The sequence below is a fragment of the Capra hircus genome, chromosome 24 (genome assembly GCF_001704415.2).
Source record: "Capra hircus breed San Clemente chromosome 24, ASM170441v1, whole genome shotgun sequence".
Classification (NCBI taxonomy): domain Eukaryota; kingdom Metazoa; phylum Chordata; class Mammalia; order Artiodactyla; family Bovidae; genus Capra; species Capra hircus.
In genome coordinates, this window is record NC_030831.1 from 22,369,892 (window position 1) to 22,381,082 (window position 11,191).

General features: G+C 45.5%; 1 protein-coding gene across 2 annotated transcripts in view; it reads right to left on the reverse strand.

Moving 5' to 3' along the window:
• The window catches only part of MAPRE2 (microtubule associated protein RP/EB family member 2), a 188,980-nt gene extending 178,654 nt beyond the window's left edge, over window positions 1-10,326 (reverse strand). The window contains exon 1 of one of the 2 annotated variants that reach the window (XM_018039486.1): window positions 10,218-10,326. Coding sequence is in view for 1 of the 2 variants with exons in the window: in XM_018039485.1 (XP_017894974.1) it covers window positions 8,701-8,724 (24 nt within the window). In the remaining variant the exon portion in view is untranslated. Of the gene's footprint in view, window positions 1-8,700; window positions 8,937-10,217 lie in introns of those variants that run through there. The other variant, XM_018039485.1, reaches the window with a different exon arrangement.

An 11,191-nucleotide genomic window follows, 5' to 3' on the forward strand; every position in this document is an offset into this window, starting at 1 on the left:
CAGCCTACCAGGCTCCTCCGTCCATGGGATTTGCCAGGCAAGAGTACTGGAGTGGGTTGCCATTGCCTTACATTTATCTTATTTTGTTACATATGCTCATTATAAAACAATATTAGAAATGGTCATTTAGGATTTTCATATGAATAAAATAGAAATACAGTAGTTCCCTATCTTGAAGATACTGGATCAAAGGAAACTATTCCTAATGTGTTAAAAGAGACAGCTTGTTAAGGATTACTGCAACATGATATTAAACATAAAGACCAATTTATGGTGAAAGAGTGGATCCTTTAGTTCAGGACTTCTCAAACTTTAATATGTATATGAATCACTTATGGCTCTTGTTAAAGTGAAGATTCTGATTGAGAAGGTCTGGGGTGGAGCCCAAAACTCTGCCTTTCAAGATATCCCAGGTGATGCTGATGAAATAGGACCTGGGACCTCACTTTAGCAAGGCGTCATTGGAATCACCTGAGGGTGAACTTTGACCAGCAGTGTCCTGTGGACATGGTTGATGGGTTTTTTCCACGTTACCCCATGTACCTATTAAAGTACCTATTAAGAGGTTTGTGAAAGAATAGAACGTACTGTAAGATATTTTATAGATAAAAAATGTTGCTGACTTTCCTGGTGGCAAAGTGAATAGGAGTCCACCTACTAACGCTGGGGACAGTGATTGGATTCCTGGTCTGGGAAGATCCCACAAGCCAAGGAGCAACAAAGCCCAGGAGCCACAACTACCGAACCTGCGTTCTACCCCGCATGCTGCAACCGCTAAAGCCCAAGCACCAAGAGCTGGGGCACTGAGCAAGGGAAGCCGCCACAAGGAGAAGCCCGGGCACTGCAGTGAAGACCCAGCGCAGCCAAAAATTAAAATAATGAATAAACTTATTAAAAAGTTTCTACTTTTCTAGATCTGGCTTTACTGTTTATTTCCCTTCTTCAGTAAGCAAAATGTGCACAAAACTTCTGATAGTGGCTTGATTTTTCTCTTTAGTAGGTGAAGGCAACTCAGATATTTTATTATCCTCAGAAATATAGTTACAGATCACATATTTTACAGACCAGGAAAGCTAATCATATTGAGATTATGGGATAAAAGTAGGATTGTAAGATTTAGCAGGAAAAAAAAAGAAAAGAAACAAAACTTCAATCCACCACCATCAAAAAGATGGGATACCCAGTTAAATCTGAATTTTACATAAAAGATTAATGTTCTCAGTATGAGTATATCCCATGCAATATATATACTTAGGTTAAAAACAAAAAACAACCTTGTTCATCTGAAAATCAGACCTAATTGGGGTTCCTGTATTTTCTCTGGCAACCATTGCTAAAAACATACCCGAGATTCTAACTTACATGTAAGTGCTAGGAGAGCAGATGCTGGGGTGGAGAATTAACCGACCCACTGACAGTGCTGTTTAAACATCCCAGCTGCACAGGGAAATTGCTTTCTGGACTTGCCAGTACCAGATGGAGCACTTGGCTATTACTGCCTTGATTTATGGAAACTTCTTTTGGGAGATTTGTGCCCCGAAGACCACCCTTTAAAAAAAATTATGATATAGGGTAAGTTGGAAGTAAAGCTAACAGGAGTCTCGTATCAATAGCTTCCTTTCTGGAGAAGGTGGCACAAAGCAGGAAGGTTTTTCTTCTAGTTCCCTGTCTTTTCTTCTTCTGGAGATGTTCAGTGGGAAAGTGAAAATAGTGGTTCCTTAGACTCATGAGAGGTGATTCTTAATACACCACATTTTGGCAGGTTGATTGGATTTAAGGTTATCTTTGAAGGAACGAGGTGTAAGGTGGTTGCAGGCACTCTCGCCATTCTTGCTTATTGGTTGCTGAAAGCTGACTTGACTAGCTTTTAAAGAGGGCAATTTAGTCTTCTGATTTTACTTTTATGTATGCGAGCCAATAAAAGTCTCAAAATTCTAGCAAAAAATCCAGGAATTGCCTCATTTTCCAGTTGCCTTTTTTTGCTTATTTTCCCTTCTACTGACTTCAAATACCAACAGTCATCCCTGTCATGATGTTTATAATCAACTCTAAGTCAGAACCAAGGTCTGCCCATCACCAGAATATTTTTGAGTATTTTGATGCTGAAAGCTCAGTTTCTCTGTACACTGGTGACAAACTGAATCTTGGAGACAGGTTTCAGTGAAGTAGAGAATAGCTCTATTGCTTTGTCAGGCAAAGGGGGCCACGGAGAGCTAATGTCTTCAAAACTATGTGTCCCAACTTGGGTAAGACAGTGGGAGGTTTTATAGTAATTGCTCAAAGAAGGTGTGATCAGCTTGTAGACATTCTTCTAATGGGTTGGTGGTGAGGTAAGTTGGCAAACTTCAGGTCCAACTGGTCTGGGGTCTACAGCCTGCGAGCAGCATACCATCGTTAATTGTTAACTTCTCCACCTGGAGGGGTTTCAGTCTCTGCAAAACAGCTCAAACATATTGTGTGTATCCATTGATGGGGAAACAGGATCTTGCCCCAAGGCTGTCCTTAACTATTTCTCCCTGGTCTCACATCCCCTCCCTTCCCTAATTAACAACTACTTGAATTCACCCATTGAACTCAGGGAAGGTTATGGAAACTGAATGAAAGCTGCTTCCTATAATCAAAGAGATGGGGGACACAGAAAGGCCTTGGGTTCAGGAGCCCCACAGGGCCCTGGCAAGGTATCAGTTTTGTCCCTGCTTAAGCATTTGACAATTATGAATTCCCTATTCTGGTAAAAATACAGTAAACCCAGTTAATTCCCAATTTTAGGAATTACTTTGGAGAGAACTACTAGTGATAAATGTATGCATGCTAAGTCGCTTCAGTCGTAGTCAACTCTGTGTGACCCCATGGACTGCAGCCCGCCAGGCTCCTCTATCCAAGGGATTCTCCAAGCAGGAATACTTGAGTGGGTTGCCGTGCCCTCCTCCAGGGGATCTTCCCAACCCAGGGATCGAACCCAAGCCTCCAATGTCTCCTGTATTGGCAGGTGGGTTCTTTACCACTAACACCACCTGGGAAGCCCTTATATATATACGTATGGTAGACACTTATCAAACAAAATGTATTTAGCAAAAAAAAAAATTAGTGAAAGCTAAATTATGATAAGGTAGGAAAGCTAATTTCACTTGAACTAGTTCCTCATCCAGTCAGCATAAGATTAATACAATCTATTAATATCTTCCATTGTCCCCTCCTCCTCTTTCCCAATTATTCCATCAGGAACACTAGTGGGTTAAGTTATCTTGGAAGTTAACTAAGCCATTACTACCCAGTCCTAGGATGGGATTAAATACATTTACAATTTGTTTTCGTTTTTAGAAAAGATTTAGCTGATTTCAGATACTTCAAAGTACACATTATTTATAGTGCAGTGTTTGATTTTTTATTTCTAACTTTCAGGTGTACTGATTCTGGAAGAGATGAAGAGGACACGAGTTATTATACATAACCTTTAAAGTTGCTCCAGTAATTTAAGTGAAACTCACTTGGAAATGGTCTGTGGGATGAATAAGTCATCAGAAAGAGGAAGTTCTCTTAACTGAAGGAAATTTTATGACAGGCAACATTTCCAGTAAAAAATTACAACAAGTTCCTATCAACGTAGCTGTCCTTTCAAATAATTCTTCTGGACTCAGGAGTAATCTATTCAACTTTGAGAAGAAGGCATATAATTTGAATTTCTGGATCCTAATCTGACCTATTTTTCAATTTGGAAATTTCAAACTACATTGTTCCCAGCACACTGTCAGTCTTAAGTGATAAAAGTGATTATATGTATGAAGTGGAACTGAAGTGTTAGTCCCTCAGTCATGTCCAGCTCTTTGCAACCACATGGATTGTAGCTCACCAGGCTTCTCTGTCCCTGGTATTCTCCAAGCAAGAGTACTGGAGGGAGTAGCCGTTCTCTACTCTAGGGGCGTCTTCCTGACCCAGGGATCGAACCTGCATCTCCTGCATTGCTGGCAGATTCTTTACTGTCTGAGCCACCAGGGAAGCCTGATTATATGTATATTGGCTTATTATCTAATGACCATTGCCTTGGTAAGTAGCAAGCAGTTTATTAATATCTTAAATGTATACTTTACAAGAGTGGTGCAATTTCCCAAAGAAGCAAGTTTCCGCATCAAGCTTTCAGCGTGTGACGTGACAGCCAATGAAAAATGTCAAAATCTGAATAGATCCTCAAATTACGCATTCATATGCTAAAACAAGTAAGACTGGAAATGCCCTCATAGGGTGGCATAACAAAGTTTCTGCGGCTAAAGAGAGCTGAAGCAAGTGTGGTCATGGACTTGCTGTCAAGGGTGTATGTCCGCATTTTCTAGACCTCCGGAAACAGTGACAGCTCAGTCTAAGCATTTCACTGTTTGGACGGTTTAGGTTCAGAAGTTTTATGGTTTACCACGTCACTAAAATTCCTTTTTTAAAATGCTTCCTGCTTCTGAAAATACTCTCAATAGGGGAACTGTTCATTGGTCAGTCAATAAGTCATGTCTGACTCTTTGTGATCCCATGGATGGGATCCTCTGTCTTCTACCCTCCTCTGTCCTCCATTATCTCCCAGAGTTTGCTTAAATTCACGTCCATTGAGTTGGTGATTCCATCTGATCATCTCATCTTTTTTCACCTCTTCTCCTTTTGCCTTCAATCTTTTCCAGCATCAGGGGCTTTTCCAATGAGAAGGCTTTCAAGTCAGGTGGTTAAAGTATTGGAGCTGGAGCTTCAGCTTCAGCAACAGTCCTTCCAAAGAATATTCAGGGTTGATTTCCTTTAGGATTGACTGGTTTGATCTCCTGGCAGCCCAAGAAACTCTCAACAGTCTTCTCCAGCATCACCATTCAAAAGCATCAGTTCTTTGGCACTCTGCCTTCTTTATGGTCTAGCTCTCATATCTGTACATGACTACTGGAAAAATCATAGTTTTGACTACATGCACCTTTGTCAGCAAAGTGATGCCTCTGCTTTTCAATATGCTGTCTAGGTTTGTCATAGCTTTCCTTCCAAGGAGCAAGTGTCTTTTAATTTCCTGGCTGTTATCACCATCCACCAGCGATTTTGGAGCCACTGGACCACCAGGGAAGTCCCAGTGCATTTAACACTTGATGTGACTAACATTTAAGGGCCCTTATACACATTAAATAGAGAAGGAAATGGCAACCCACTCATATTCTTGCCTGGAAAATCCCATGGACAGAAGAGCCTGGATGGCTACAGTCCATGGGGTGGCAAAGAGCTGGACACAATTTAGCAACTAAACCACCACCATCACCATGAAAGTGAAAAAGTGAAAGTGAAGTCGTGTCCGACTCTTTGTGACCCCATGGACTGCAGCCCACCAGGCTCCTCCGTCCATGGGATTTTCCAGGCAAGAGTGCTGGAGTGGGGTGCCATTTCCTTCTCCAGGGGATCTTCCCAACCCAGGAATCAAACCTGGGTCTCCTGCATTGCAGGCAGATGCTTTACCATCTGAGCCACCAGGGAAGCCCAACCATCACCATACTAGTTAAAAATTCTTACTTTGCTTATCTGGATAAGAAGCTAACGATGGCTCCAACTGTTTCAGGTTGGCCTAGGCCAAAGGTGGATAATTTGAGAATAAATGAGAGCATGATATATGTGAGAGTCTCTCCTTTTTCTAGGAGGAAGGAGATAATTAGAATTGAGCTTGCCTACCCAGAACCTCCAGGCAAGATTACATCAAAACCTAGTCAAGGGACTTCCTGGTGGTCCAGTGGAAGACTCTGTGCTTCCAATGCGGGGTGTCCAGGTTCAATCCCTGGTCAGGGAACTAGATCCCACAAGCCTCAATTAAGAGTTTGCAAGCCACAACTAAAGATCCTGTGTGCTGCAACTAAGACCTGGTGCAGCCAAATAAATAAATATTAAAACAAAACAAAACAAAACTCCCTAGTCAAGAAACAGCAGGGTGATAGAATAGACCCTTGGAAAGAAGTCAGGATTCCAGGTTTCTCCCCATTTTGCCAGATCATTTAACAACCTGTGCTATTTGGCACATGGGAAAACTATCTACCCGAATGTGTTTAGGTTAATAAGATCAATGGGGTGTGTATATTGAAGATAATAAGACTGGGCGGTTCTCATCTGTTCTCAAAAACTTCAGAGCTTCTAAAGCTGAAGTGACACCCTTTCTTTGCACCTCACCCTCTTGGCCTGATTGTGACTATCACAGAGCTAGGTTTTTAGCATCCTCTGATGAACAGTTTCTGATTAATATGGATTAGTTTCATTTTTCTAGATTGTATTTCGGCCTTTCAATATCTTACAGCTTCCCCTAAAGGAGTTGGGGGAATAACAGAAGTGTATTCTCAGTGATTTTTCTCCACCACACTGGAATGAGAATGGGTGCATTTATGTCATCTGACCTTTGGAAATTCTTATTAACATTTATTTTGCTGGCATCCAGCAAGGAATACACCCAAATTTCCACTTTTAAATATTCTGGCTATATAGATGTTTTCGTGCTATTTTTAATGCAGGTGGAAGCCTAGAAGGGTTTGTTAAAGCTAACTATTAACCTACCATTTATCCTACTCTGAGATAACTCTCCTAACTTAATTAGTTCCTTTTGGCATCCACATGGTTAAATGTGTGTGTGTGTGTGTGTGTGTGTGTGTCTGTGTGTGTGTGTGTGTGTGTGTGTGTTTCTGATAATAAGTGGTAGAGAGTGAAATTTTTGTGAAGTGAATCTTTGATCCATGAGAGTATAGTTAAGTAACAGGACAATTATTAGTCATACTCAGGATGCTAATTTTTTTTTTTTTTCAGTTTTTGGCCACACCATGGGGCATGAGGGATCTTAGTTCCCCGACCAGGATGATCAAACTCATGTCCCTGTAGTGGAAGCACAGTCTTAACCACTGGATCACTAGGGAAGTCCTGATGTGAAGTTGCTTTATGTAAAGATGTAAGTGAACAAAGCGCTACCATCTTATGGTTCTTAAGAACTGTAACAGAACTTTGGCTCCTACATATCCAGAATATGTCTTAGAAAAATAAAAATGTACTCAGGATGCTTTGCTTAAAAATATCTTCCGCAGATTCTGATAATGTTCGGTATGAATATTTACAAAAGGTCTGTGTTCTGTGCTATAGGAGTTGTAGACATTAAAGGCCCCTTCTAGTTAGCAGAATACCAAGCAGGGTAAAAAGGGTCAAAAAAAGTTCAATAGCTGATGATATTGAATGCCTGCTACATACTAGACATGGTTGTTCCCCCATAAAGAAACTGCGAATGGGGAAGAAAGCATTTAGGCAAGAGAGTTATGATGATATGATATAAAGAATAATGAGGAAAAGAGAGGTATAAAAATTGAAGTTAATAATAATAAAAATAAGTATTTCATAAACTGTGTACACCTTTAAATAGGCTATCTTACTAGGATCATGCCTTGAGGATGATTTTTTTAAAACAAACTTTTGGATAGTAACATAAAATCTAACATAATCTAACATGACATAATATGTTAGATGTAATCATTTCTATTTAAACAGACCCTTTAATTTATCCCTGAATGTGTCATCAGTTATTTGATTTTTTTTTGTATTCAAAATGTATGTACTGCAAATTCATCCTCTCTGTTTTGCATAATTGAAATAACCCAAACCACTTTGCCAATTTTTTTTTATGCCTCCCACCAAGGAAATTACAAGATATCTATCTAGTTGGCTATATGTTTCCTCTTCCAACCAAAGACAGCATTATAGGAAGCAGGTGGAATAAGGTGGTGGAAAAGCGAGAGCCTGGTACAAGCAGACAGATCCTGATCAGACATTCAAATAAGATTTGGAAGGAGTGGAATAGTGCATGTCAATAAGCTACTGGATGTAACTATTTCCTACTCTGGGCTCCGCCTTGGAGTACAGCCTGCTGACTCACGAAGCTGCTCGGAGTTGGTTTCTGCTGGGTTTTCCCACTGCCTGCTACACGTGAATCACGCTGGAATGAAGTTTCTACCGTATCCTTAACAACCGGGCGCAAACCAGGCACCGACAGTGAACTTCAGTCTTTCCAGTAAGAACCAGACTCTGGGCTAAAGGGTGAAAACTAATGTGGCAGGTACCAGCGCTAGCCAGGCTGCCAGATGACAGACTGCCCTCCTCCTTGTCAGTGGCCCCCTAGTTTCAGCTTGGTTTCTCCCACCCACCCAGGTGGTTAAACTGGTATCTTGTCTGGCAGCTGCCAGCTGCCGGCCACTGAGCTCTGCCCTTGCCTCACTGGTTCTCAGGTTTGGCTGCAAAATGGAATCACTTGGAGATAAACACACGTGGACACGGACACACACACCCTCCACATCAACAAACCCCAAACCGATGCCTTTCTGTCATCTCCAGACTTGCCTAATTCAAGTGGGTTAGGATGAGATACTTACATGAGGATTTTTCAGAGCTCCTCAAGTGCAAATTTTGGGAGCCTTGCTCTTCCTATGCAAGTGAAACCTGTCAGTTAGGCTTACCTAACAACCACCGGCTGTGTTCCCCAACTTCCTATCTTGGTGATCTACTAACAGCCCTAACCGGTATCTCAATTTGGCAGCAAAGAAGGCTGGCAAACCGAGGAGCATTTTCAGAAGGGACGCTGGCTAGACGACCCCCTCCCCGCTCCTTTCCTTGCTAAAAACTTAAGCTACATTTGGCGCTTCCCTGAAGTATCTCAAACGCTGTTGTTCTTTCTGTTACCTTTTGATCTCTGATCTGTTTCATTCCACAGTGTCTTGTTCGGCAAAGCTGGAAGGCTCGGGTCCTTCGGATTAGAAGCTGGTACTGCTGAGTCAAACCTCAATAGAGACGCGACTGCACGCTTCACCTCGCCGGGACCGGCCGCCTCGCAGTGAGGCCGCAGGGCAGATACTATGCTAATCAAGAAAGTTCTTCCGTCTCCTCGCGGGCGGGCGGGTGCAGGTTTGAACACTTAACCCTTGGTCTTACGTGACTGCGCTATAGTGCGTTTAGTGACCTCCTCTTGCCTGGCGGGTCTGGACCACGTTCCATGTTTTTGGAAAAGGAGAAGACGTGCGCAAGTGATGGAGAAAGCCCGCAGGGAGGGGACAGCAGCGTTGGCTGGCGCCCGGGTGAAGGGACGGCTAATGCTCGGAATATTAATTACTCTACGCGCTGCTGACCCGGCAAGGACTAGCAGAAGGGGACCGGGGGTTAAGACAAAGACTCCTCCTGATCAAACGGCTGCAGCTCCCCTGCCTCTGAGGTTACAGCTCTGCCTTCTCTCTGCACTGGGCGGCTCTTGGGCACAGGACTGGCAAAGTGACTCAAGGGGGTGACCGAGTCCACTGGCCCTTTCTGGGTCTGAAAGTCTGCGTGACCGAGCGCTCCGGCTTCAGAGGGAAGGGTCTTTCTGTGCCATCCCACCCTGCCCGCCCTTTGTGGGATTTCTGGTCACGGCCAAGCCCTTCGAAGAGTGAACTGAAGAATTTCTTAAGTAAACAGAGCGAGAAGTCGCTGAGCAGCCCCCGCCTTGCGCTCAGGGTGCTCCTTGCAGAAAACCTCTTGGGATCATAATAGCCCGTTCTCTTTCGCATCCATCCAGTTCCCGCATCCTGGGGGCCCGGGAACCCCAGCGGGAGCCGAAGTGGGAGTGGAGAGAGATGGGGCTGGTCTCTGCGGGAGAAGCCCCGGGGTGGGGGTGGCGGCGGCAGCTGGGCCGGGGGTCCAGTGTTTGGTCTCAGCGGGCGGGACTCCGCGCGCTCCACTTCCAGGTCTGCCCCGTAGCGCGCAGTCCCCGCCAGCGCCCCTAGCTCTCGGTCCCTGCTCCCCAACTCTGGCTCCTGGAGGTCTGCGCGCTCCGGGCGCGCAGTCCCAAGACACCCTCCTTCACCAGCGCCAAGTGTCCCTGTCCTAGCCAGCCCGGCCCTCAGCCTCGAGCCGGTCCACTTTGCCTCTGCCAGCGTGGCAGCCCTGATTCACCCCCCTTTCCCGGGGTGCGCGGCTCTGGGGCCCTGAAGCAGGGATGTGGCCCGCGGGAGAGCGGCGGGTGCACACTTCGGGGGCGCGACGCCGACCCCGGCACAACTTCTTGCCGGGCTCAGAGACCCCGGGTCCCGCAGGCTGCGCGACAGGCGGACTGCAGCCCCCCGGAGGCGGGAGGATGCGCGGCCAGCACCCGGCCTGGAAAGGACTGAGCCAGGACTGGGGTGTCGGGGTGCGCCAGGGCGGTACCGCTTTAAATGCACTTGACTCACCTGCTCCGGCGCTGTCGCCTCCTTCCTCTACTGACAGCTGGGGGCTTTGTTTTCTCCACCCACCCAGGCGGCCGCGCTCCGCCCCCACCGCCACACGTGACTCGCCGTCTGCCACTGCGGCCGCCTGCGAGGCCACCCGGGGCACCCCGCCTGGCCCACCCCTTCCCGGAGTGCAGTTGGGGACCACCGTCCCCGAGAGGCCTCGGGCAGGTCGGAGACCACACGCCGGTTTGTCAGTTGGAAGGTGGCACGCGGGTTAGGGCCAGGGTGAGTTGGTGACAAGGAATAAAGTGGCAGCGGGTGAAACGCGCAGAGCTTTGGGCCGCACCCAAGAGGGCGGAGGCCGGCGCGGCTCTGAAGGGCGGTTTAAGAGGCGACGCCGCACCCCGAAGTCTGTGCCTGTAACTGGGAGCCTGCCAGCCGCCTTGCACCTACTTCTTACGCCAAAGGTTTATACTCCTACCTGGCAAACAATGGATACTGCGGAGCAAACTAGTTTGTCCTGGACGTTATTAATTAAACTAGGCAACTCTAAGCTGAACCACATGATAAACAGTATAATCAATAATAGCAAGTTCTACTGAGGTTTCAAATCCACTGCTTGTTGGTGCCGCTTAATATTTGGATTCTGTTTGGAAAATGGAATCCAGGCTGCGGACACAAACTCCAGATTATTGATGTGGGCACTCATCCATTTGGAACAGCACCAAGTTTTAATGAAATGAATTGAGAAAATGTTTTGGCCTCAAGACCCAGCTGGGTCTCTCCGGCTTTTGGAAGTGGTCCCCACCCTTGCTGATGGTCAGTGCTTGAAACTGCAGGAACCTGTTGTCTGAATCCTTCCTTTTGCCCTTGGAGGACACACATATACCTTTGTTCTCCCCAAATTGCAACTCATGGGAAACCCTGTCCCCAAATCCCCAGCATCCATTAAAGTGAAGTCTGCAAAGACTTTGCACTGTGCTTCCCAAAGT